Raw genomic sequence first — 25,507 nt, 5'->3', positions numbered from 1 at the left:
TGGAACAGCGCGGTAGCTGTGGCGGTTAGGTCCTCGATGGTTTCAGGCAGGCCCCTGATTCTTAGGTTTCTCCTGCGCGAGCGGTTTTCGGAATCTTCAAGACGGAGCTTGGCCTCAGAAAGCTCGGTCTTCATCTCGGCCATCTCTTTGTTGTGGGCATCCAGTACTGTGGAGGCTTTGTTCACTTTGTCTTCCAGGTTGTCGGTCCGACCAGCCAGCTCGCGAATCTTTTTTGAGCTGGTGCGCGATCCTGTTTTCCACCGAGTCCAGCTCGCGTTGAAGCAGAGACTTAAATTTGTCCAGGAGCAGGGCGTCTTTCGGGGTCCCCTCCAGAAAATCACCCACCTCCTCTTGCCGTTTCGGAGTGTTTTTGGATTTCTTAGGTGGTTGCCTGGGGTAGGAGGCAACCGTGGCACCTGAGCACGAGGAGGCAGAGGACGCTATGTTGTCCTGGCTGCAGCGACGTCTAGTCTTTGAGGCTGGAGTGGAGAACGACTCCTCTTGAGAATCTCTGCGCCCCATGGCGGCTTCAGGGTTAGCTCTTTTCAGGTAAGGGTGTTTAGCTAGCAAATGGTGCCTGTAACAGGTGAAATATAAGGTGAAGGCAGACGGCTGTGCAGAGCGTGGCTAGCGAGCGTCCATCTCCCAAGCGCACCAGCCACGCCCCCAAACATTGTTTTTCTCATGCCTCTTTACACATTAAATTCACGTGCATGTGCACATTTTTGCATGCAGGTTTTTAGAACATGCGTAGATTTGCCATCAAGTGCGCATTTAGTGCATAAAACTCATACAAAAAGAACGGAACCCTGCCATAAAGAGTAAATGTTTGGCATTAAATACAAAATAAATTTTCTAGTGCAGGCTGTTACAATAGTCAAGAGGATGCTAACCAGGCAAATCCAAACTTTAAAATCAATCTTACTGGTCTCCATCTCTCCCCATGCCCTCAGGCTCTAAGATAGTACGCAGACTAACACAGACGCAAAAGAGAAGTGACATGCTATGCTGTATCAACCTGATTGGCTGAAGCCTCTGTCACTCACCTCTTTGCACTGTGATTGGATGCCTGCTCTCCCCTTTACTCTGTTTCAGCTGCGTTAGTGTGCAGGGAGGGGGGCCAGAGGCTGTCTTTTGTCACTGTCCTCGGCCCCCCTCCTCCAGAGGCATGTGGGCTCCCTCTCTGCTGCATCTGCCGCCCACCGCCCGCAGAATTCTCCCTCTTCCCTGTGCTGAATATTGGGGAAGGATAAAGGAGCTGCACACAGACTCCCTGAATAATGGTTCCAGGCGCTGCAGTTCCCTTTTATACTCTCTGCACTGCCTCCGGTGGTAGTGCAGAGAACAGATGGGAATGCCAGCACTTGGATACATTATTAGGTGAGTCTGTGCCTGCTGCCTTTATCCTCCCCGCTGTGCTCTGAATCGGTGCGGGGAGGAGGGGGGTGCGGAGGGGGGGATTCTTTAACCTAGAGGGCACAAGATGGCCCCTACCAGGAAAATATAAATTGAAAATTAAAAGAAACCAAAACGTGGACCGTGCATTACATCTGATATGTAAGTAGAGCAAGCATTCATCTACTTACATATGTATTTTTTATGGGGGGCATATGATGGCTAACAGTTCTTTAAAACTGCAGGACAAGCCTGACTCGTCCATACCGTTATTAGCTATTTTTCTTTGGACTAGTCGGGCTCGTCCATACTGCCAGGGAGGCTAAAGCGAACCTGAAGTGTGAGGTATATGGAGGCTGACCTATTTATCTAATTTTGAGTAATACTAGTTGCCTGAAGTCCTGCTAATCCTCTGCCTCTAAAATATTTGGCCATAGACCCTGAGCAAGCATGCAGATCAAAGGTGTCATACAAATATCTGACAAATTTAGCTTTATGTAATTCGGACACTACTGCAGCAAAGGAGATTAGGAGGGCTACCAGACAAATGGTATTGTTTAAGGCTACTTACACACTAAAACGTTGCGTTTTAGGGGACGTTATGGTCGCATGGTGGTGCGGGAGAGGACGTTAGAATGAGCCGCGTTAGGCAGCTCTATCCGCATAAGGTCTCCCAGAGTGGCGCTAATTGGCCGGCGGGACCACGTGATGCGGAGCGAGACACTACGCATCACTTGGTCCCGCCGGCCAATCAGCGACCCCCCATTGCAGTGCATATTAAGTAGCCATGTGCGTGGCTACTGTAGCGGCATCTCCCCGCCTCCTCTCTGCCCCCCACTGAGCATGTGCAAACAGTCTAACGCGGCTAAGCCGCGTAGAACGCACAGCATGCTGCACTTACACTACAATGTGCAGCGTTACATGTAACGCAACGTGGGCAGTGTGAACAGCCCACTTGTTACATTGCTATGCGTTGGGGGAGCGTTACAGGCTGCACTAACGTGCACCTGTAACGTCCCACTGTGAAAGCAGCCTAAGTGTAGAAGCTGTGGATGCCCAGTATGCATGCCATTAGTTCTCAAACTTTTTCAGTAAAGGACACCATTAATGGCGTTGGCATTTTTTCAAGGCACCCTTGAGAAACTCAACTAGTAAAATGCATTGTCCCCATGTCTAATGTGGTCTAATATTTTATAATTCATACAACATAAATCACATGCAGCACCATTAATATGTTCAGGCATTGCCACCCTTTAGCTACAAAGCATCCCAGCAGGCAGTGTACCCCTTAAGGTAGGCATCGTGCCCCTGAAATAAAACACTGAAAACCATGCATTTGAAAAGGCATACACTCTGCACCATGTACTCAAAATAATGTACATTTTGCACCATGCCCCCCAATAATTTCCTCTGCATCCCCGAGTAATAATTACGCTGAACCATGCACCCCCAAATAACATTTACTGAACCTTGCACCCTTAATAACTTGCACTGTACACTATGGTCTCCACAGCAAGCAGAATTGGCAGTGGTTTATATTTGGTTTATATTTACCTCCTTCCATGTTCCTACAACAGCACTCATTCCAAATGGCACCTGCAGCATGCAACGCCGCAGGGGGCACACTGCAAGTAGAGACGCAAATAGAAAAGTTGAGGCATGGGGAACAATTATTTCTGCATCTCTTAATTTCGTATTTACTTTGAACCAAGGCGGGAGAGACACCACAGGTAAACCAGAGGGGGCTTCACATGAGGCGCAGAGATTCATGATCAAAGGGTGAAATCTTCAGTGGCGGCTCACCCAGAAATGCACTATCCGATTCATCCGGTCAAATAAAAAAAAAATAGGCCCTAGTATGCGGTCACAATACAGGCGGGAAGGCAGGACACTCCCAAGACCGTGCTTGGTGTGCGACGGCACCCAGTTTAAGAACTGGTGATGCATGCATTATGCATGGCCATGGGCTGTTCCAGCTTAGGAGCATTTGACTGCACGGGCAGTCAAATATTAAAGGATACCTGAAGTGACATGTGACATGATGAAATAGACATGTGTATGTACAGTGCCTAGCACACAACTAACTATGCTCTGTTCCTTTTTTTCTTTCTCTGCCTGAAAGAGTTCAATATCAGGTATGTGGCCTAGTGCACACCAGAGCGGTTCGGCAGCGTTTCTCTATCCACGTGCGGATGTGGAAACGCTTGAGTAATGTTTTTCAATGGGCTGGTGCACACCAGAGCGGGAGGCGTTTTGCAGAAACGCATGCTCCCGGACTGCTGCAGATTTTGGATTGCGAAGACGTTTCTGCCTCCAATGTAAAGTATAGGAAAAACGTAAACCGCTCTGAAAAACGGCAGTTCAGAGTGGTTTTGCAGGCATTTTTGTTACAGAAGCTGTTCAGTAACAGCTTTACTGTAATAATATCTGAAATCTACTACACCAAAAACTCTTCCCAAAACCGCAAAATGCTAGCTGAAACGCTACAGAAAATTAAGAAAAAGCGTTTCAAAATCTGCTAGCATTTTGCAGATCTGCTAGCGTTTTTTGGTGTGCACCAGGCCTGTAAGTGGCTGACTCAGTCCTGACTCAGACAGGAAGTGACTACAGTGTGACCCTCACTGATAAAAAAAAAAATTCCCTTTTTATCTCTTTCTTGCTCTCAGAAGCAATTTTCTGCTAGGAAAGTGTATTATAGTTGGAATTTCTTATCAGTGGGGGTCACACTGTAGTCACTTCCTGTCTGAGTCAGGACTGATTCAGCCACTTACATACCTGATATTTAACTCTTTCAGGCAAAGAAAGAAAAAAAGGAACACAGCATAGTTATTTGTGTGCTTAGCACTGTACATGTCTATCTCATCATGTGACATGTCACTTCGGGCATCCTTTAAAGAGAACCCGAGGTGGGGTTCTCACAACAAAATCCCCATACAGAGGCTGGCTCTGCCTATCGAGCCCAGCCTCTGTTGCTAATCAGATCCCCCCTAAATCCCCCCTGCACTCAGCCAGACCCCATAAATCATAGCTGCGCTATGTGGCTGTTTACCTTTTTTAACGTCAGTCTTGGCACTCCTCCTGCAGAGCTCCGGTCCCCGCCCGCGTCCCTTCCCTCCAATCAGCGTGGAGGGAAGGGACGTGGGCGGGGACCGGAGCGATACAGGAGGCGGGGGGAGAGCGGAGACTGACGTTAGGAAGCTAAACACAGCCCGCTGCGACATGCTGCGTGTCGGCAGCGCGGCTGAGATTTATGGGGTCTGGCTGAGCGCAGGGGGGATTTAGCGGGATCTGATTAGCAACAGAGGCTGGGCTCGATAGGCAGAGCCAGCCTCTGTATGGGGATTTTGTTAAGAACCCCACCTCGGGTTCTCTTTAAGTGGACAGTGAGGAATAAGGACCCTGAGGGCAACCTACCAGTACTGAAGATTTTGCGATCTGATAACTTTTAGAAATTAAATCTTCAGGTTGTTTTGATTAGTTTCTCTTTACAGATCGGTAATAAATTATACATTTTAATACATTAAATATATATTTTTTTTAAACTGAATGGCACTAGTTTATGTCCCTAAAACACAAAAACGTGCCTGTTGCAGCCGTTGACTATTTCCACTTTCTCACTATCGGTGTCTATGTGACTGCGATTTTCCTTCTTTCCTCCAGTTAAAGCTTTTCTGACCTTTGCACTGACAAGACCCATTTGACCACAGCATTCTAACTGCTCTGGCTGTCATGTTTTCGTACTAGAAATCTCAGAGACTGTTCACTTTTAGGTTGTTTGGTTTCATTGTAAAGAGCACTAGTCACTGAAGTAGCTATAAGAGTAACATATCCCTGCAGGATGCTTTTGCTGTGTTTAAGAGCAAGGAGGAAGAGCTTTACAGACAGCTTGACATTGGTGGTGATTTGTAATGATCACAAAATTCAACTGACCTGCATATCTCCACTCACCAAGGGAGATGTATAAATTGAGCTAATGAAAACCAATCACAGATAGGTAAGCTGGTGACTAATTTTATAAGTATTAATTGGCATTGGCCTCAATTCACTAAGATCATGCTGGAGATAAGGCAAGAGAAAACGTACCACCACTCAGTAAGAGTTATCTTATCTCTTCATTCCTTAATGTACCTCCTCTGTAGTTAATTTACCTCCTCTGTAGTTATTTTCACATGCAGTTAATAAACAGCCTGTCTTTAACTCTGGAGTTATTTTAAGGATTGAAGAGTTAACTTAAAGACAGAAGAGTTAACGTTAGGTTTGCCTGAGGTAAATTGTTTCCTGAATACTACATGCCTCATCACCATGGTGATCACTCTGGAAACGTTATTAAAGACAGGAGATAAGCTTAGTGAATTGAGGCCATTGTCTTTTTAGTCTTCTTTAGCTTATTGCTGAAATTGAGATTTTGTATTTTTTTTTTTTTTATGGCCAGACTAGTACTTAGTCATGAAGGGTCGCATATTGCACACTTAAAGTGGACCCAAATTAAAGATACAAGATTTCAGAAATAAAAGCCATTTTATAAATTATACTAAATGGCAGCCTTTTTTCAGCTGCATGACAAATATAAAATATTTTACATTTATTGGAGGAACCCCTCCCTTTCTTTCATATTGCCGGGACAGAATCCGGAAAACTGGTGGAGTAGGTGGTGTCCGGCAAAGGAGGAATTGCTAACAGCTGCCACCTGTATAACCCTAGTTATGAAAAGAGAAGGGTGAAATGCATGCACTGAAATGCTCATAAGCTTGAAGGAGTGTTTATTTATCTTTTGTATGTCAAGAGTGGTGGTATGTGTCAAGAGTGGTGCAACTAAATATTTTGAATTTAAAAAATGTTTGGTTTGGGTCCGCTTTAAAGAAAACCTGTGAGGAGAAAATATTTTTATTGCTCAACTAAGTAGAGGGAAGCCTCTAACTAGTTAAGTACTCTCCTGGAGCCCTCCGCTGCTGCACAGGACCATTTTCTTCTTCGCCATTTGAGTTTGCCACACTGCTATTTGAGTTCAAGTGCTGCTGTACTACGCCTGCGTGAGCATGGTCCTTACATTGCACAGTAACATGAAGCTGCTCGTGCACAGCGGAAAGAGCAGTGCGCAAGCATAGTGTTACTGTGCAGGTGTGGACCGTACTCAAGCAGGCTCAGTACAGCCATGCTAATACACAGATGGGAGTGTGGCTACAAGAACATATTTGAGAAACTATTGTCAAATATTTTCTGAGGGACCCAGTGCTGGAACAGTGGGCACCAGAACGATCCAAAAAGCCTCTGGATTATCTAAAATCTTCCCTCTATTGAGGTGAGCATCATTTTTTGTCTCTCCCCACTTGAAAGGTATGTCTGAGCTGGGCCATAGCAGCCATCCTGTGCCCTCGCTGTAGCTCCCCTCTGGTGCAGATGCCGACCTTACTAGGTCGGCATCTCTTGTACCTGTGCGAGAGCTGCTCTCGGTTGCGCTCATGGTCTGGAGTGTACTGCGCAGTAGATGCCTGTCAGCATCTGTACTGCAGGGGGCCCTGGGCCACCGACTGGGAGCAGAGCAGCAGTAAGGGCGCAGAACGGCTGGCGGAAGCCCCGGGTAAGTAGATTTTTTTTTCCCATCTCTGATCTGTCCTTTAAGGTATGCTTTAAGTGTAGAATCTGATTATGGAAAAACACAAAACTGCTTAGGTGTTTTCTCTATAGACTTTTTTATGGTTGGTTTTTCCTTCATGAATTAAATTCTGCTTTAGAGAAATAAATTGGGATGTTATCGGATAAATGCTCAAGTAAATTTGAAAATTTGTTTATTTGCTCTCTGGGAAAGAATACACTTATCCTTTTGTCAATTTTTTTGTTTTTAGAAACAACAAATGCATGTATAACAAATGTATAACAGGAGACATATGGAGTTAAAATTTGGATTCCTCCCCCCCCCCCCCTTTCCTCCCCTCCCCCTTTCCTCCCCTCTGTGTTTATATTTTTCCTTCTTGATCAGAGTTACTCTGTTGGCTTGTACCTGGTAAGGCAAAGAACCTCGTCTGAACTCTTACAGAGATTGAAAACTATTGGAGTGAAGCATCCTGAGCTCTGCAAGACCCTCGGTGAGTTCATGGTAGGAATAGGATGCTGTGTATCAGCTCACTTTCAACACCCTTGGTAAGTTGCATAGTTATCTAGGTTGAAAGAAGACCTGTCAAAAGCCTCATCTACACTGTACAATTTTCCATCAGATCGGATCTATTAGATGGATCTATTTGATAATTTTCAGCCAGTCCAATCAGATTGTGTTAGATTTTGCAATTGATTTTGGGTACTTATCAAAGCAAAATCTATCGCAAGATTGATCTGAAATAATTTGGACGTCTACACACGATGTCATTTCTTATTACATCTATCTAATAAATCTATCTGATGGAAAATTGTACCATGTAGATGAGGCTTAAGTTAACTCTCCTAAATAAATTCTGACTGGATCCTACATCTAGGAATCACAGTTGTGGATGCTTTCCAAGGTTAAAGCATTCAACCAGTTTTAAATGCATAATTAACTCGATTTCCTCTGTTAAGATATTCCACATTTGGTTACTTTGAAGAACCCCTTTTTACTCATGTCCTCCATGTGTAGATTGTGCCGGCTTGTTCTTTGTATCATCCTAATAATAAAAGGCTAATTAGTGAAGCCTCTAAATTGATGTATTTAAAGGGACGAAATATAGTAATAGAGTTATACATACCTGGGGCTTAATCCAGCCCCATCCACATGGATCGCTCCCACGCCGCCGTCACTTCTGCCGGACGCAGCCAGTTTTCCGCATGCACAGGGACCTCCTCCATCTCGCCTGCGCAGTACGGTGGGAGCGCACTGCGCTTGAGTCGACTGGCCGAAGTGACGGGACCAGGTACCGCCGATGGAGGCAGAGGATGGCGTGAGAGCAATCCATGCGGATGGGGCTGGAGGAAGCCCCAAGTATGTATAAATCTATTATGAATGTTGTTTCTTGGTCTCTTAAGTGTGTATTTTTTTGTTTGTTTTACAAACTGTTTTCTAGCCCTTCTTAGTGAGAACTTTAGCCCATCTTTGTTCCGACTTTAAAATACCAGTGTTCTTCTTAGTGTGGTACCCAAAATTGTATCTCAAAATTGTATCAGCCTGGCACAGTAGCCAAGTCTTGCACTGTGCATGCACTGGCCCAGTGGTGTGCCTTCTTGATCATGCTCCTGAAGCTGGGAGTGCTCTGTGCATGCACACCAGGTTAAGACTTGTAACCGCATGTAGGCTTAACATTCACCGGCCTCGGGATTATGATCAGATGTGAGTCTGCACATGTGCAGCAGTTGCATAGTTATTTGGAATTAAAAAGGACAACATCCATGGAGTTCAACCAGAAAATAAAGTACAACACTAGCCTGCACTGTACCGTGACGAATAGCGGAAAGAGGAAGAGGACCGGGAGAACATTGAAGGACCTACAAGCCTTCAGGGGCTGGAAGAAGCCCCAGGTAAGTAAAAGAACACCTCAGGTATCCTGGCCACACAAGATGCGATAAAAAGATGAAACTTTTCTGCAATACAATAAAAACAATTGGTTGCAAAGAAAAATTAAGTTTCATTCTTCGAGCAAGAAATCTGATCAATGCTATAGTTTTTATCGATATGGCAATTGGGAGTGGCTGATTTTTTTAAAAAATATTTTTTGTCAAATTCTTAATAGTCCCAAGCAATTTGAGTTTTCATTAATTTTTTTTCATAATTGAGGGGGAAAAGTTGAACATTTTTAAAATGGTAAAGTCAATTTGAAAAATTGCGTTTGCACAGTTCAATTCTCTTTGAACTCCTTTCTCTGGTGGGAAAGCGCACATCCACACTCTCTAAGAGCAGGAATACCACTGAGAGCAAAAAGAAATTGCTCCCAAAGGCAGGATTTTAGAATGGAGTGTGACAGGATTTTGTATTGAGATGGGTATGTGACAGGGCGAAAAGCACTGAACACATTATGGCACTTTATGGAAGACTGGGTCTGAAGAGGCGAAGTGTACAGCACTTAGATTAATCGGCACATATTCAGCCCAAGATTTTTCAAATCTTACGATATTGGCCAATTTTACAACAAGACAAAGATTTGTGCCAGGTCCTGCCGAAGAACCCTAGTGTCAGATACAGAAGATTGGCTAATTTGAGGGTTATGTTTATGCATAGTGAGTTTAGGAGCCCCCAAAATACACCTATGGTTAAAACCTGGTTGCCCCCCAAAACCATGTGGCATGTTCAGGTGTGGTACCTGCAAGCCTTGTTGGTATGTGTTAAAAAGAAAATCCTTTTCTGAAATGCACGCAGTTTTAAGATTTTAACTTTAACTGCAATATTGAGGCATTGGTCTGTGGTACAGTTTGCCCATGTGGTAAAATATATTTTAGGATGACTGGGCGCACCTTGAAAAGAGGCATTTTGGAATATATAAGGGAGATTTGAAATAAAAAAGAAACCTCCCTTGAAAGGCATATGAGAGAAGCCCATATTGACAATATCTTTGGTATCAATTTTTTGGGTTTCCAGAAGCTCAACAGGAAAAAGAGGGGAGGTGACTTGGATAAGCGACTCCTGCAGACAGAGGCCAAGTGGATTTTCAGATTGGACTCTATGGCCCCTGCAGGACTAAATGAGGGCTGTGCATATATGCCCCCTTCCTGTAGAGCTTGCACCCTATAAGGTCAGATATTATAAATTTCATCTTCGCTAATCAGAGACCCTGGCCCATATGCAATTGTCTTCTCTTTCTCCTAGGTGATATTTTCACACTTAGTCATATAATGTCTTTTAAGCCACCAGCAAGAAAAAATATACTGAAAATAATTTTGATAGTACTTTTTCATAAATTTTTGGGTATATTTTCAATCGTAAATTGCCCAAAAGTCATTTTAAAGAGAATATGAAAATTATATCCTAGGGGATAACTCAGTAGAAAAAGTTAATTGCATATGGTCCCCTGTCGCTGATGCTTAAGGCAAGTAAGGGAAGGAACTATATAGTTCTGACACCCATTGTTTGCCTAGGGTTCCTCATATGGCCTGGAACTAATATGTAGGGAGTCTTTCTTATGGTCACTTGTGTGTAGATATACATTTGTATAGCTATGTGTGCTTCCTTGAAAATAGGGTTTCCTGTAGCGTACCTATGAAATTGCCGCCGGGAGACTTGGGTGCAGGATACAGCCAATATATGGCTTACACTGCTCCTGCACAAGTCCCGGTGGCGTTAATTACTGTTCCCCCTCCAGGTCGACATCGATGGTAGGGAATGATGTAATTCAGCTTCCAGCTATTGTTGGTGGCTGAATTAGTGTGTTAAAAGTAACTAAGAGGAACTCCAGTGAAAATAATGTAATAAAAGTCTTCATTTTTACAATAATTATGTATAAATGATTTAGTCAGTATTTGCCCACTGTAAAATCTTTCCTCTCCCTGATTAACATTCTGACGTTTAACACATGGTGACACTTTTACTGCTGGCAGGTGATGTCACTGGAATAGCTGCTGCTTGCTTTTTTGGCAGTTGGGAAACAACTTTGAACAGTAGTTATTTCCCACAATGCTACGAGGTTCAGACAGGAAACTGCTTAGGACCATGGTCCTCCGTTTCCTTTGAGAGGGGTTTCACCACAATATCAGACATACAGAGCCCCCTGATGATCCGTTTGTGAAAAGGGAAAGATTTCTCATGGGAAAAAGGGTATCAGCTACTGATTGGGATGAAGTTCAATTCTTGGTCACAGTTTCTCTTTAAGCTCCGTCCTTTGAGGCCCCGAAGTTACTCGGTGGGTGCCGCTATAGTAGTAATTCCTATTACGCCCTATGGTGGTGACGGCTGCGCTCAAATCTCTGCTGTTTTAACAGCACTCGCTTCCTGTACCCTTCTGTCATCCCCTTATCCAGGATATCAACAATTTCCCGGCTATGGGATGATGGGATTATGTAATGCAATATATTGGTAGTCTATGGATGAAGTTCCAACTACTTGATGATTCTCAGTACTCAGGAGGCGTTCCTTTCCGGTCCCCCTGGCATTAGATTCTGCTTATATCGTATGATCTATAATCCCATTCATTGATCGCTGGGCTAACGGCCGGTGGCGGGATTGCGCACAGCCTATCTGGACGAGAATGTTTGTCCAGATAGGCTTAAGTGGTTAAAGTGTAACTGTCGGGCATAAAATCAAAAATCAATTCTTTATTTTTATCTGGTAAAGAAGTAATAAGGATGCTATCCAGGCAATCCAAAAGTTAAAATCTCTATTACTTTCCTTGTTTATAAATGATCATTCCCCAGTTTACCTGACTCATATTTGGTACGTTGCCGCAAATAGGAAGTTGCAGGGCATGCTGGGCTTTTTTTTTCTTTATTTCCCCTCAGACTTAACTAATGTACAGAAGCAAAAAAGGATAACCCAGCATGCCCTGCAACTTCCTTTGTGCGGCAACGTACCAAATAAGAGTCAGGTAAACTGGGGAATGACCATTTATAAACCAGTCCGGGTTCGTTGACGCGATTTTCGCGTCAAAAACGCAACGCACAAGTGGTAACGTACCCTTATGGAGAAGAAAAATAAGAGTGATGTTTAACTTTTGGATTGCCTGGTTAGCATCCTTATTACTTGTTTTCCAGATAAAAAGAATTGATTTTTGATTTTATGCCTGACAGTTACACTTTAACCACTTAAGCCTATCTGCACAAACATTCTCGTCCAGATAGGCTGTGCGCACTCCCACCACCGGACGTTAGCCCAGCGAATGGGATTATAGATCCCATTCATTGATCGAAGCCCCCCCTATTATCAGAGGCTGCTGTTTTCTGAGTCACAAAAAGTTTCCCATCCTCCTAATACCTCCTGGAAGCGTACGATCACGCTTCCAGGACTTTTTGACTGTGGCCATCTTCTGGCCAAACAGCAAAACTACACCCACATCCATTTTTTATCAAATACATTTTTTTACATTTAAAATTAGCTGTTTACCTCCCACACCAAAAATTACCCAAATAACATTTTTAATAAAAAAAATTACAATTAAAAAAACGAAACAAAAAAGTTTCCTAGGGGTCTGAACTTTTTAAATATGCATGTCAAAGGAGTATATTATATTTTTTTTAAATGCTGCCGTCCACCACATTGTTTGGTGGTTTTAGGCTTGCTGTCTCGGTTGCCATCAGATGTTTAAAGGGAAGGTTCAGGGAGGGATGTAAAAAAATAAAAATCAATTCGGGAGCCTGCGGTGCGGCGGCGAGGGCACCTCCTGCCTACCACTGGCTGGAGGAAGTCCCAGGTAAGTGGAAATTGATTTTTATTTTTTTTACATCCCTCCCTGAACCTTCCCTTTAAGTTACTATATTTATGGTTTATTACTTTTTTGTTTTCATTCTATGTGGATTTATCTGACAGCCACTTCTCTCCACCTTCTCCCACCCTCTCGTCCTCCCACCTGCATGCACGTCACAGAGGGCATACACTGGATGCAGTTGCCTCCGGCTTTGCTGAGATGGAGCGCATTTGCGCTCCAGTGACCTGCGTCTAGGCGTGACCACTCGTTCAGTGGGGCTCTTGTGTGGGTGTGCTGGGGGGCATGGCTTTATGACGGAACGAATACGGTGAATAGAAGAACGCCGATTGGCGTCCTCTCACTGAGATCCTCACTGCTTTGCCTTTGAAAAGGCTGTTAGTAAACGGAGAAACATGTCAGGCTATCTTACAGCGACTTGCCACTGCACCGCCACCTGGAACTCTTTGCTATGCTACTTTTTGATTGATTTGCCATCCTGCAATTTGACTATTAAATCCTCCTTGTGGAACTATGCTTTTGAGTCTGTTCTTCACATCTACCCCTGTGATTGTTTTTTTCCCACAATTGATTCCATGCATTATCAGTAGCAACCTTACACATTGGGATTGTGTACCTGCTGGACAGACCATTTGTCACTGTGACCTTTGACTATTTTGGGGACTGCAGCCCCATAGACATTACTAGTAGTGACCAGAGCTCTGGTGGGTGCATTGTTGGAGCTAAAATATTTTAACATTTTACTTTATTGGGGGTTTTGTACTGATTTGTATGTTTTTTTTCCAGATTTATTAATAAAGCAATTTACAGGTTTTTTTTTTCATGCACCTAAGAGCCAGTTCTCTTCTTTGTGGCTTTTTATGAATTTACAGTGTCTCCCCATCACCAGAGTCTGCTTTATGTTATGCTTGAGGGAACTGTTTATCTTATCAATTTAGCCAGGATGCCTGGGAAAGCCTACTGAGTAATAGAAACTCTGTAACAAAAATTTCAGCCTTATTTTTTCTATCCTATAAGTTCCTAGACCTGTTCTAATGTGGTCTGTCTTACTGCAGCCTTTCCTGGTTGCACAGTGGCTGTATTATCTCTGTTATATAATCTAATCTTCTTTCCTTTGTCGGCTCAAGCAGGAATGTGCTGCTCTGCTTTGATAGGTAGATGTTATACACACCCTCTCCATGCCCCCCTCCAGGCTCTGTATGAATCAGACTTATCTTCTCTCAGCCTATTACATGCTGGTTAGCAGCCATGTTTTTGTTTGTAAACACTGCCTAAAACTGGAAATTATAAGCCAGGATTGCAGCAGGGAGTGGCAGAAACAACAAAGAGGGGCCCAGGAGAACATAATGAATAGAATGGTTTGCAGATTCTCTTTAACCACTTTACCCCCACGCGTACGGATTTCTCCGTCCCTTTTTCCCCCCCTAAAAAACCAGGGACAGAGAAATCCGCGCTACCGCCGCTGTCCGCGCTCCCGCCGCTCGTGCGCGCGCACCCGCCGCTCGTGCACGCCGCCACCCGCTCGCCCGGAGATCAATGAACGGGAAAATCCATTCCCGTTCGTTGATCTAAGCCCCCGCAATGATCTGCTGCTTCTTTCAGAAACAGCGAGATCATTGTGAGTCTCCCAGCCTCCTACTGCTTCCTGTAAGCGTCCTTCCGGACGCTTACAGGTCGCATGTAAACAAACACTCTGTAGCCATCTTGTGGCCAAATAGTAAACTACACCCTAAAAGCATATTACATATACAAACATTACATTTACACAATAAATTAACTCATTACCTCCCACACTCCCCAATTTTTATTTTTTTTTGTAATTAAAAAAAAAAAAAAATACAATAAAAAAAAAAAATAGTTACCTTAGGGACTGAACTTTTTAAATATTTATGTCAAGAGGGTATAACACTGTTACTTTATAAACTGCGGGCTTGTAATTAGGGATGGATGCAAAACTGAAAAAAATGCACCTTTATTTCCAAATAAAATATTGTCGACCAAAAACATTGATAAGGACATAATTTAAATGGTTTTATAACCGGGACAAATGGGTTAATACATTTCATGGGTTTTAATTACAGTAGCATGCTTTATTTAAAAACTATAATGGCCGAAAACTGAAAAATAATTTTTTCCCACATTTTTTCCTATTTCCCCATTAAAACACATTTAGAATAAAATAATTCTTGGCATAATGTCCCACCTAAAGAAAGCCTAATTGGTGGCGAAAAAAACAAGATCTAGTTCATTTCATTGGGATAAGTAATAATAAAGTTATAGATGAATGAATGGAAGGAGCGCTGAAAGGTGAAAATTGCTCTGGTGGTCAGGGGGTAAAACCCCTCAGTGGTGAAGTGGTTAAGGCATATAATTACATTTGTTTGCTAAAGAATGTTTATCCTCTGTATGTCAGTGTATATAAGCTGTGTTTTTCAGTTTTTGTCAGTAACAAAGTCCGAGGAAGGCTTTTTTATAAGCCGAAAGCTCACTGTTTATTCAATCTCTGTTAGCCAATAAATGGTATCATCTTGATTTAAAATTCCTTGCTTTTACTGATGGCTAACACGGTACAACACTCTACTGCCTCTACTCAATTTAAAGAGAAACTCCGACCAAGAATTGAACTTTATCCCAATCAGTTGCTGATGCCCCCTTTTACATGAGAAATCTATTACTTTTCACAAACTGATCATCAGGGGGCTCTGTATCGCTGATATTGTGGTGAAACCCCTCCCACAAGAAACTCTGAGGACCATGTACTCCTGGCAGCTTCATGTCTGTGAACCTTGTTGCATTGTGGGAAATGGCGGTTTACAGCTCTTTCCAACTGCCAAAACAGCAAACGGCAGCTACATCACCTGCCAGCAGTAAAAATGTCACCATGTGATAAATGTTCGAATGTACATCAGGGATTTTAAAGATTTTACAGTGGGCAAACACTGACTAATTTATACATAATTATTGTAAAAATGAAGCAATTTTTTTATTACATTTTCACTGGAATTCATCTTTAAGAAATAGAACATGTAGAACAAATAGCAAAGATATGAGTCTCATAGGGCTGGATCACACTTGGCAATTCTTCAGCGTTTTGCTGATTGCCAGCGATCAGCAAAGCGCTGCTACTATTGTATCCCTATGGATTCATTCACACTGCAGCGGTTGCATTTTTGATCAATCCCAAATGCGCATTTCAGGGGCGATTGCGCTGTGATCTCGTTCTATTTAAGGGAAATCGCGCTTGATTCGTAAGGGTTTTGGTTAAGATCGCGGAGCAGATCACGGGCTATCTGCGTTTCAAGCACCGAGTGTGAACTAGCCCTTATTGTTTCCAGTACAGGAAGCTAAAAAATTTCACTTATCTATGCAAAAGAGCTTCTCTATTAATTATCCGTACTACACATACTTCATTATATCGTAATTTTTTTTTTAATTCCCACTTCATTGTCACTTTAATTGAGCTTTAGACTAAAGTTCAACTATAATTTTAACATCAGAGCAGATCGATTAAATGTCAGTTACAGTTTGAAGTCGCTTACTTTTTTCAGATGTACATCAATTTTTTTTCCCAGTTTATGCCAAGATCTGTTGTTGTTGTTGTTATTATTAAGCGCCAACATATTCTGTGGCGCTGTACAATGTAAGAAAACGAGGGATACATAATGATACAGACTGATACAAAAAATGCAGCACTGCTGATTACAATTGCAAATTTAACATTACTAAAATGTATAAATGTCTGAGTGCAAGCAATTAAATTAATAATATTCCATGACACAAAAGGGTGAGAGCCCTGCCCTTGCGAGCTTACAATCTAAAGGAATGGGGTGAAAACAAAATGTGGGGGAAGTATACAGTATATGTAAGTGCGTAGTGCGTAATTAGGTTATTTAGTGGGTGCATGGCGTAAGCTAGAGATTATGCTTGTCGGAAAAGGTGGGTTTTGAGGGAGCGTTTAAAGATTTCAAAGGTGGGAGAGTGGCGGATGTGCTGTGGAAGGGCATTCCAGAGGAGGGGTGAGGCACGTGAGAAATCTTGTACACGTGAATGTGAGGAGGTAATTGTAGAAGAGGATAAAAGAAGTTCGTGTTCAGATCTGAGATTGCGGTTGGGTTGGTATCTGGAGACTAGTAAGGAGATGTACAGGGGGGAGAGATTGTGGAGAGCTTTGTAGGTTAGGGTTAAGAGTTTGAACTGAATCCTCTCGTTAATTGGTAGCCAGTGAAGAGCTTGACAGAGAGCAGCAGCAGACGAAGAGCGAGAGGAAAGATAAGTCGAGCAGCAGAGTTCAGTACAGAATTGAGCGGTGCTAGTCGGTTAGTTGGAAGTCCACCAAGCAATATTTTGCAATAGTCCAATCGAGATATAAGAGCATGTACTAACATTTTGGTTGTGTCATGGGAGAGAAAAGGTTGGATACGTGCTATGGTTTTGAGTTGGAGATGACAGGAGCTGGTTTGGGAGTTAATGTGAGAAATAAATGAGAGACGAATCAAATATAACACCTAAGCACCGTGCTTTGGGAACTGAAGTTAGACGTGTTAACATTTATTGTAATATCAGGCAAAGAGGTGGATAGGGATGGTGGAAAGACCCATTAGTTCAGTTTTATTCATATTAAGTTTTAAGAAGCGAGAGGACATGAAAGAGGAAATAGCAGACAGGCAGTCGGGAAGTGTAAAGGCAAAAGCGGCTGGGCACCTCCAGTAAAAACAGACCTTTATTGTATATCCATTAAAAAGCAATACATGCGACCAGGGCAATAGTCAGACAGGAGAGAGATTTAAACAAGCATGGTAAAGATCGTCTACAGCTGTTTCGCACTCCTACATGGAGTGCTTCCTCAGGACAATGAGCCCCCCTTGTGTCACCCCTTAAATACTTACAGTATGGTGGCTTGAAAGGAGGAGGCCGGACGCTACACGGAGCGCAGCTACCAAGCACCGCATCCAAAACTTCCGGGACGCCATCTGCGTACCAAATACCGGAAGAGGCGGGTCAGAAGTGGTCATCCACCATACCTGGTCAATGGAGCGCATGCGCCGACGGCGCCGGACTCCATTGGGCACCGCGCACGCGCTACGTAAGGAGGCCCCACCTCTACACTAGTCATCGGACTACCACACTCTGCCTATCACCCTCCCAGCTAACGGGCAGACGTCACGTCTCCCTGCAGCAACGGAGAGCCAATCAGGCGTCCCTAGCAACTGAACCAAGATCAGGGCGCAGACTGACAGCGAAGGCCGTCTAAGTCAAACCAACCCCATAAAAAATCATAGGGCAGTAGAGATTACAAATTACAAGCGCCTGTCCCATATAAGTGCGTAAATACAGATGGAGCTACCTGACCAAGGTGGATGTTCCCACTAGCAGGTGAAGCTACAGCCGACCTCCTCCTTTTCAACAACAACCTAAAAGGATAGAGAAAAAGAGGGACAAAAGAGAAAAAGAGGAAATTTCATTATAAAAACCTCAATAATCAATAAAATTTACACAAGTAAAACAAACAGCATGATTGATCACAAAAACACTGATAGATCGTTACGTTCATTTAGTCCCAATGGACCCACCGCCTCAAAAAAAGCAATTCAATAACTTTCCCTACGTTGTAGTTTTTTTTAACCAGTTTCTACCTCTCGCATCCCTTTTTACTACCTCCAATCCAAAAAATCTAAGCTGTGAGGCATCCCCTGCATGCACAGAATTCATATGTTCCATGACCCTAGGACTACCCTTTGCTCGCGGGTTACCCAAGGATCTGCAATGTTCTTGATATCTGTCTTGCATCATGCGGGTTGACAGTCCCACATAGTTGTGTTGGCATGGGCAGATAAGTGCATATACAATCCTCTTAGATTTGCAATTAATAAACTCCCTGAACTTTACAGTTTTTCCAAATCTATGGAATTCCTTACCAGTTACCAAAAAATTGCAACAAGAGCATGAACCACATCTATAATTTCCAGGGGTCCTATTTCTACCTAACCAATTTTGTGTTCTAGGACTAACAAACTCACTATGTGACAATTGATGTTTAAGGTTAGGGACCTTTTTGTAAGAAATACATGGGGTCTGTCGACACTTATCTGCTAGCAATCTGTCCTCTTGTAGGAGCCACCAGTTATTTTTAATCGATTTTTTTTTTTATTTTTTCAAACATGGGGGAATATGTGAAATGCATAAAGAATCTGTCTTGTTGTCTTTTAACTTTTGGAGTCATTGATTCCTTATTTTTATTTGCAGCTTTTTGAAAAGCCTCCGCAATGACCTCATCTCTGTAACCCCTAGCAAGTAGTCTCCCTCTGAGTAACTCAGCCTGATTAACAAAGTCCTCCATAGTGGTTGCATTCCTTCTCAGACGAAGGAATTGACTAAAGGGTAGTGATCTAATGGGTGGGTTTCCTAAAAGTGTTGGTGATCAAAGACCCCCTACTCACGTCAATGTTCAGATCCAAGAATTCAATTTTGTCCTCCCCCCCCCCCCCCCCCCCCCCCCCCAAGAATGGGTAAAGGCCATGTTTACATCATTTACATTAATTTTTCTATTTTGGGATGGTGGTATGGGATGGTGACCAGTCCTCCTTTGAAGAATTCATTTTCTATGAATTCTTCAAAGGACGACTGGTCACCATCCCATGCCACCAAAATGTCGTCTATAAAGCGGATCCAGAGTTTGATCCTCACCAGGAATGCGTTCCCCCATCGCAAATATGTGGTTGGCCTCCCAGTGGCCCATGAAGAGGCCGGCATAGGTGGGGGCCACCGTGCTCCCCATTGCCGTGCCGACCTCCTGACGGTATCACTGGCGGTCAAACAGGAACGCATTCCTGGCAAGGACAAACTCCAGACCCGCCAACAAGAACCTCTGTTCCTCCTCTGAATATTGTAAAGCTGGCAAAAATTTAGATACAGCCAGTAAACCATCATCATGACAGATTCTGCTGTACAAAGAAACCACATCTATGGTGGCCAAATGGAAAGAGGACTGCCACTCAAATGCATTAAGAATGTTTAACACTTCAACTGTATCTCCCACATAGGCTGGCAATGATCTCAGGAGAGGTCTAAATTTAAAGTCCAGAAATTGGGAAAGGGACTCGGTCACGGAGCCAATAGCAGAAACTATTGGTCTCCCGGGGGGCCTTTTTTCAGACTTGTGAATTTTCGGAATTCAGGACTTATTGGAAATTCCGGCACCAATTTATTGGCCAAAGTTCTGTCCATTATACCTTCGGCCACAGCCCTTGACAATACGTTTTTAAGTTTTAGACTGTAGGAGGGGGTAGGATCACAAGGTAGTCTAGTACAACTCCAGGATCTATCCTGGAGTTGTCTGAGGCATTCAGCCTGATAGTCCTTTGTTGCCAGAACCACTACTCCCCCTCCTTTGTCAGCTTCTCTGATTGTCAATTCTTTATTTTTTAACCACTTGAGAGCTTGTGTTTCCACTATGGACAGATTTTTTAGTGTCAAGGGGTAGATCAGTGCTTTACATTCCTCCATTACACTTTGAACAAACCATTCTACAGAGCCCCCCGGGATCATTGGAGGGTTAAAGGTAGACGATTTCACCCGTTAATTCACATAGGTCTTTTAAGGCATTTGTGTCCCAATAATTCCAACAATCTCCCATTAGGGGTCTACCTACTGACAGGCAGTCGGGAACCCGTGTGAGGAGGGAGTTAAGGTCTGGGGCCGAGAGGTACAGTTATGTACAGATAAAATTGCAAAAATCCGCAGATGATAAAGTATGTTGCAAATTCTTCAGCTGATAAGCATGAAGGAAGAGGGGGTAGGGGGTGGAAGGAGAAGGGAGTTGAAAGTACTGAACAGGTGCTTTGGATTGTGCAAGTGGGAGGATATGAGGGAGGAAAAGTATGATTGTTTTGCAGGAGAGAGCAGTTTTAAAGAGACTCTAACAAAATTTTGAGCCTTATTTCTTCTATCTTATATGTTCCTATAGCTTTTCTAATGTGCTCTGTCTTACTGCAGCCTTTCCTATTTGCACAGTGGCTGTGTTATCTCTGTTATATGATTGAATCTTCTCTCTTCTGTCGGCTCTGTCTGCTGAGGCTGGAATGTGTGGAATATGCTGCACTGCTTGTTATTGGCAGAAGCTATACACACCCTCTCCAGGCCCCCTGCACACTCTGTATGACTCACACACTAAGCTACTCTCAGCGTATCAATTGCTATGCCTTTTGTTTGTAATCACTGCATAAAAATGGCAATTACAAGCCAGGATTGCAGCAGGGAGAGGAGGAAAAAGCACAGAGGGGCCCAGGAGAACATAATGAATAGAATGGTATGCTTTTATTGTAAGAATTTTACAGTACAGATTCTCTTTAAACTTGTTTAACTTTTTTTTTTTTGGTAAGAAATGAAATCCTCATTAGTATTAGTTTTTCTCCAACGGCGTTCAGCTACCCTAGAGCACCCCTTCAGCTATTTAGTAGCTTTGGTCAGCCAGGGTTGACGACAGACACGGTGTGGACGCAGACATTGGTGAGAGGTGCGATTGCATCCATGATTTGTGTGATTGAGCTGTGGTAGTGTGCAGCTGCTGAGTCAGGGTCAGTGAATGGTTGTGTGAGGAGAGGTGCCAGGGCATCAGAGGCAGATTGCATGTCTATGTTGCTGTAGTTCCTGCGTATATATGAGCGTGATTGAGGCAGCGTGGTAGGAACAGAGGGGGAGAGAGAAAAGTTTAGTAAGTTATGATCAGAGAGCGTGAGAGGAGTATTAGTGAAATCTGTGATAGAACAGAGACGAGTGAATATGAGGTCAAGTGTATGACCATTAGTGAGTTGGAGCAGTGGACCACTGAGACAGGCCGTAGGAGGAAGTAAGTGACAGAAGTTTAGGGGCGACAAAATAGTTGGTGTCAACATGAATGTTAGTCGCCCATAATGATGGTAGGGATATCGGAGGACAGGAACTGGAGGAGCCATGCAGAGAAGTGATCTAGGAAGAAGGAAGCAGGGCCAGGAGGGTGGTAGATTAATGCCATCTGGAGGTTAGAGGGAGAGTATAGACTGACTGCATGGACTTCAAAGGAAGGTAGGGAAAGAGAAGGAATGGGGGTGAGTGGCTTGAAGGAGCATCTATCAGAGAAAAGAATGCCCACACCACCGCCATGTTTATTCCCCCACTTCTAGGCGTGTGACTAAAGTGGAATCCCCCATAAGAGAGGGCGGCAGGTGAGACCGTAGCAGGAGTCTGCCATGTTTCTGTGACCCCAAAGATGGTGAAGGCATTGGAATTGAAAAGGCCATGGATGAAAGGAAGTTTGTTGCAGACTGAGCGGGCATTCCAGAGAGTAGCAGAGATAGGTGGGGAAGGAGGGGGGAGAAGAGGAATATTAATAAGGTTGTGGCAGTTTGGGTGCGCATGTGGTTTGCTTTTAGCAGTTTGATTAGTGTGCAAGAGTGAGGAGTTTGCCGGCAGAGAGGGTCCGGGCTTTGGTGAAATGTCGCCTGCAGCAAGGAGAAATGGGAGGCAGAGAGAGCAGAGGATAGGGTGGGATTTAGATTTATGGGTAGAAGGAGCATGAAATTTATAGCGAGGTTGTATGAATAAGAAAGTTTTGTGAGAGGCAACCTGTGGAGATGAGGGAGAAATGTAGAGTGTTGCTGACAGCAGGAGAATGCAGTGAGTGTACCGATTTGAGAATAGCAGGGGAAAGCAGGCTAATCATGAAGAGCAGAGACATTATTGCACTAACCGTGAATCAGATTGCTAAAGTCTTTTCTGGTATCTTCTGGCTTAATTCTGGTCTAATTTGGTCGTTAGTGCACAGTTAGTTAGTTTTTTAAATAGGTATGTGAAGAAGGTATATAACTGTTTTTTTTTTTTTTTTTTTTGTATTTGCAGGCATATAATTAGTGAACGCAAAACTGAAAAAATGCACCTTTATTTTAAAACACTATATTGGCACCATACATTTTACTAGGGAAATATTTTAAACGTTGCAATAACCGGGACAAATTGGCAAATAAAATGTGTGGGTTTTATCCACAGTAGAAAGCCAAGAACTAAGAAATAAAAAAAAAAAAATCCATTTTTTTTCTTTTTATTCGAATTGAGATGTGTTTAGAATAAAATATTTAACATGTACCTCCCAAAGAAAGCCTAATTGGCAAAAAAAAACCCCGATATAGATCTAATCGTTGTGATTAGTTGTGATTAAGTTATTGGCAAAAGAATGGGAGGAGCACTGACAGGTGAAAATTGCTCTGGTCCTAATGCTGGGCATACACTGCTCGATTTTGCCGCTCGATTCCACGCCCGATCGTTTTCCGTACTCGATTTTGCAGGTGATTCTCTTATCTTCCGCTCGTTTTTCTTTTTTCCATTGCCCTCCATGCAAAATCGAGCACGGAAACGATCGGGCAGGAGATCGGACATGTCGAAAAATTATCTATCGAGCCATCTAAATGGCTCAAAATTGAGCTGTGTATTCCCAGCATAAAGGGGAAAAGCCCCTCAGTGGTCAAGTGGTTAATAGAACATTAGCAAAGAAAATGGTCTCATATTTTCAGTTATATAGGTTTTTTTTTATAACATTGAATCATTCTCTAATATTTGCAGTTTACACACTACACTCAGCATTCTAAATCATTTCACAGAGCAGGCTAATGACCTTTTTGAACTTTCCTCTGCAGAAAAAAAACTAAATTTAAAGACAGTTGAGATGCGCTTCAGAAGATAGAGCTCTCTGCGACTTTGAAAGAAAGTTGGAGAGCTCAGTGAAACTCTTTTGTATAGATAACTGGAGTTTCTTAAAGAGGAACTGTAACGCCAAAACGGCCCCTGGGGGGTACTCACCTCGGGTGGGGGAAGCCTCAGGATCCTAATGAGGCTTCCCACGCCGTCCTGCGTCCCTCGGGGGTCTCGCTGTAGCCCTCTGTGCAGTCCGGGCAGCGGTGACGTCATTATTTACCTTCCTGGCTCCTGCGCAGGCGCTCTGATGCCTCTCGGCGCCGAAGTAGGCGGAAATACCCGATCGCCGTCGGGTCTGCTCTACTGCGCAGGCGCAAGTTTCCGGCGCCTGCGCAGTAGAGCGGACCCGACGGAGATCGGGTATTTCCGTCTATTTCCGTGCCGAAAGTCGCCACAGCGCCCCCGCTGGAGCCAGCAAAGGTAAATATTGAAATGACAGTCGGCACAGTCGCCGGCTGTTTGGAGGGCTGCGGCGAGACCCCCGTGGGACAGAGGACGGCGTGGGAAGCCTCATTAGGATCCGGAGGCTTCCCCCACCCGAGGTGAGTACCCCCCAGGGGAGGTTTTTGTTGTTACAGAGTCTCTTTAACTCTTCCTGTACTGGAAACAATATTAGACTCCTATCTCTGCTGTTGATGATTTATTTCTTTGCTGTACTACACATACAAATCATTATATCATAAGTTTATTTTCACTTCAGATGTCCTTAAAGTATCAATCCCAGTATATCAACTGAAGTTTCTACCCTTTTGTCGAATTTCTGGCAAGGCCACAAAGGCCATGGCCTAGGGCACCAGAAATTCAGCCTTGTTTAGGGGCGGCTGAGTGAGCGGCCGTAAAGTGGGGCAGACAAGGAGCAAACAGGAAGCTATCAGTCATGCCACCTGCTGCAGCCTGCACTCTCATTTGACTGAGACGAGTCCTTTGCTCTTCCAGCTCCACCAGTAAACACATTGCACATGAGGCACAGATGCAGATAGATTTGGTCTGTCCGTGGCCACCCGCTGCTATCTGCAAACTCTAATGCAGGGCGGCTGCGGACTCTGATGATAGTTGGCCTTGGGCGGTAAAAAGTACAAATCTGGCCCTCACTATGAGCTTGATTTACTTAAAGGGACTCCGAGCTCACCCAAAAAAAGAAAGTTGTACTCACCAGGGGCTTTCTCCAGCCCAGTGCTGGTCGGGAGGTCCCACGCCGGCGTCCTGGCTCCTCTCCTTCTCCCCGCTCCGGAATGGCTGACAGGCCGCAGCCCGGGCGACACTCGGCAGAGTGTCGGGCTGCTACTTCCGCGTATGATGCGGCTGACGTCACACGCCGGCCGCCTCGCGTCATCACGCCGGCCGCCGTGATGACGCGAGGCGGCCGGCGTGTGACGTCAGCCGCGTCATACGCGGAAGGCGCAGCCCGACACTCTGCCGAGTGTCGCCCGGGCTGCGGCCTGTCAGCCATTCCGGAGCGGGGAGAAGGAGAGGAGCCAGGACGCTGGCGTGGGACCTCCCGACCAGCACTGGGCTGGAGAAAGCCCCTGGTGAGTACAACTTTCTTTTTTTGGGTGAGCTCGGAGTCCTTTTAAAGCGGAAAGATCAAATTACAGTTGGGATTAGTCACAGATGAGGGGGAATTAGGTTAAATGCTCTAAAAACTAAATACAGGGTCCATTTCTCGGTTTTCCTTCTGTTCTGTGCAAAAGTTCAGGTCAATTTTTAACATTTCCATTAGAAATGTCACAAGGGATTTGGCAAAAATTCAAGCTGGATTAAACCTTTCAATTAAAAAAGAATCAATATATTAAAAAGCCTCTTTCCATGTCAGGCTACAACCAGCTATGAATTTCCAAAAATGACAGTAAATTTTTTTTTTGCTTTGCAGTTTTTAGCGACAATACGGTTTAGGGATACAGCTACTTATGCGACTCTCCACGCGCTCCAACCTTGCTGCAGGAGTAATTGGCTGCACAGGGCAAGAGGCTTTGTTTGATTGCTGAAAGATGAGAAAATTCAGTTGTGTAATTTCAGTCTTGAATAAACAGACTACCTTTTATTTTATTTAAAGGGGCACTATGGCAAAAAATTGTAAAATT

General features: G+C 43.9%; 1 protein-coding gene across 1 annotated transcript in view; it reads left to right on the top strand.

Moving 5' to 3' along the window:
* The first annotated feature begins 6,431 nt into the window (after positions 1-6,431).
* Positions 6,432-25,507, top strand: part of LOC137514583 (E3 SUMO-protein ligase PIAS4-like) — a 227,514-nt gene continuing 208,438 nt past the window's right edge. Inside the window, exons 1-2 of the mRNA XM_068234222.1 lie at positions 6,432-6,467; positions 7,373-7,478. Of these exons, the coding sequence (XP_068090323.1) occupies positions 6,432-6,467; positions 7,373-7,478 (142 nt within the window). The remainder of the gene's footprint in view (positions 6,468-7,372; positions 7,479-25,507) is intronic.

Source organism: Hyperolius riggenbachi, chromosome 1, assembly GCF_040937935.1.
Source record: "Hyperolius riggenbachi isolate aHypRig1 chromosome 1, aHypRig1.pri, whole genome shotgun sequence".
NCBI lineage: Eukaryota > Metazoa > Chordata > Amphibia > Anura > Hyperoliidae > Hyperolius > Hyperolius riggenbachi.
The sequence above is the reverse complement of the archived record's forward strand: the minus strand, read 5'-3'. Positions and strand labels throughout refer to the sequence as shown.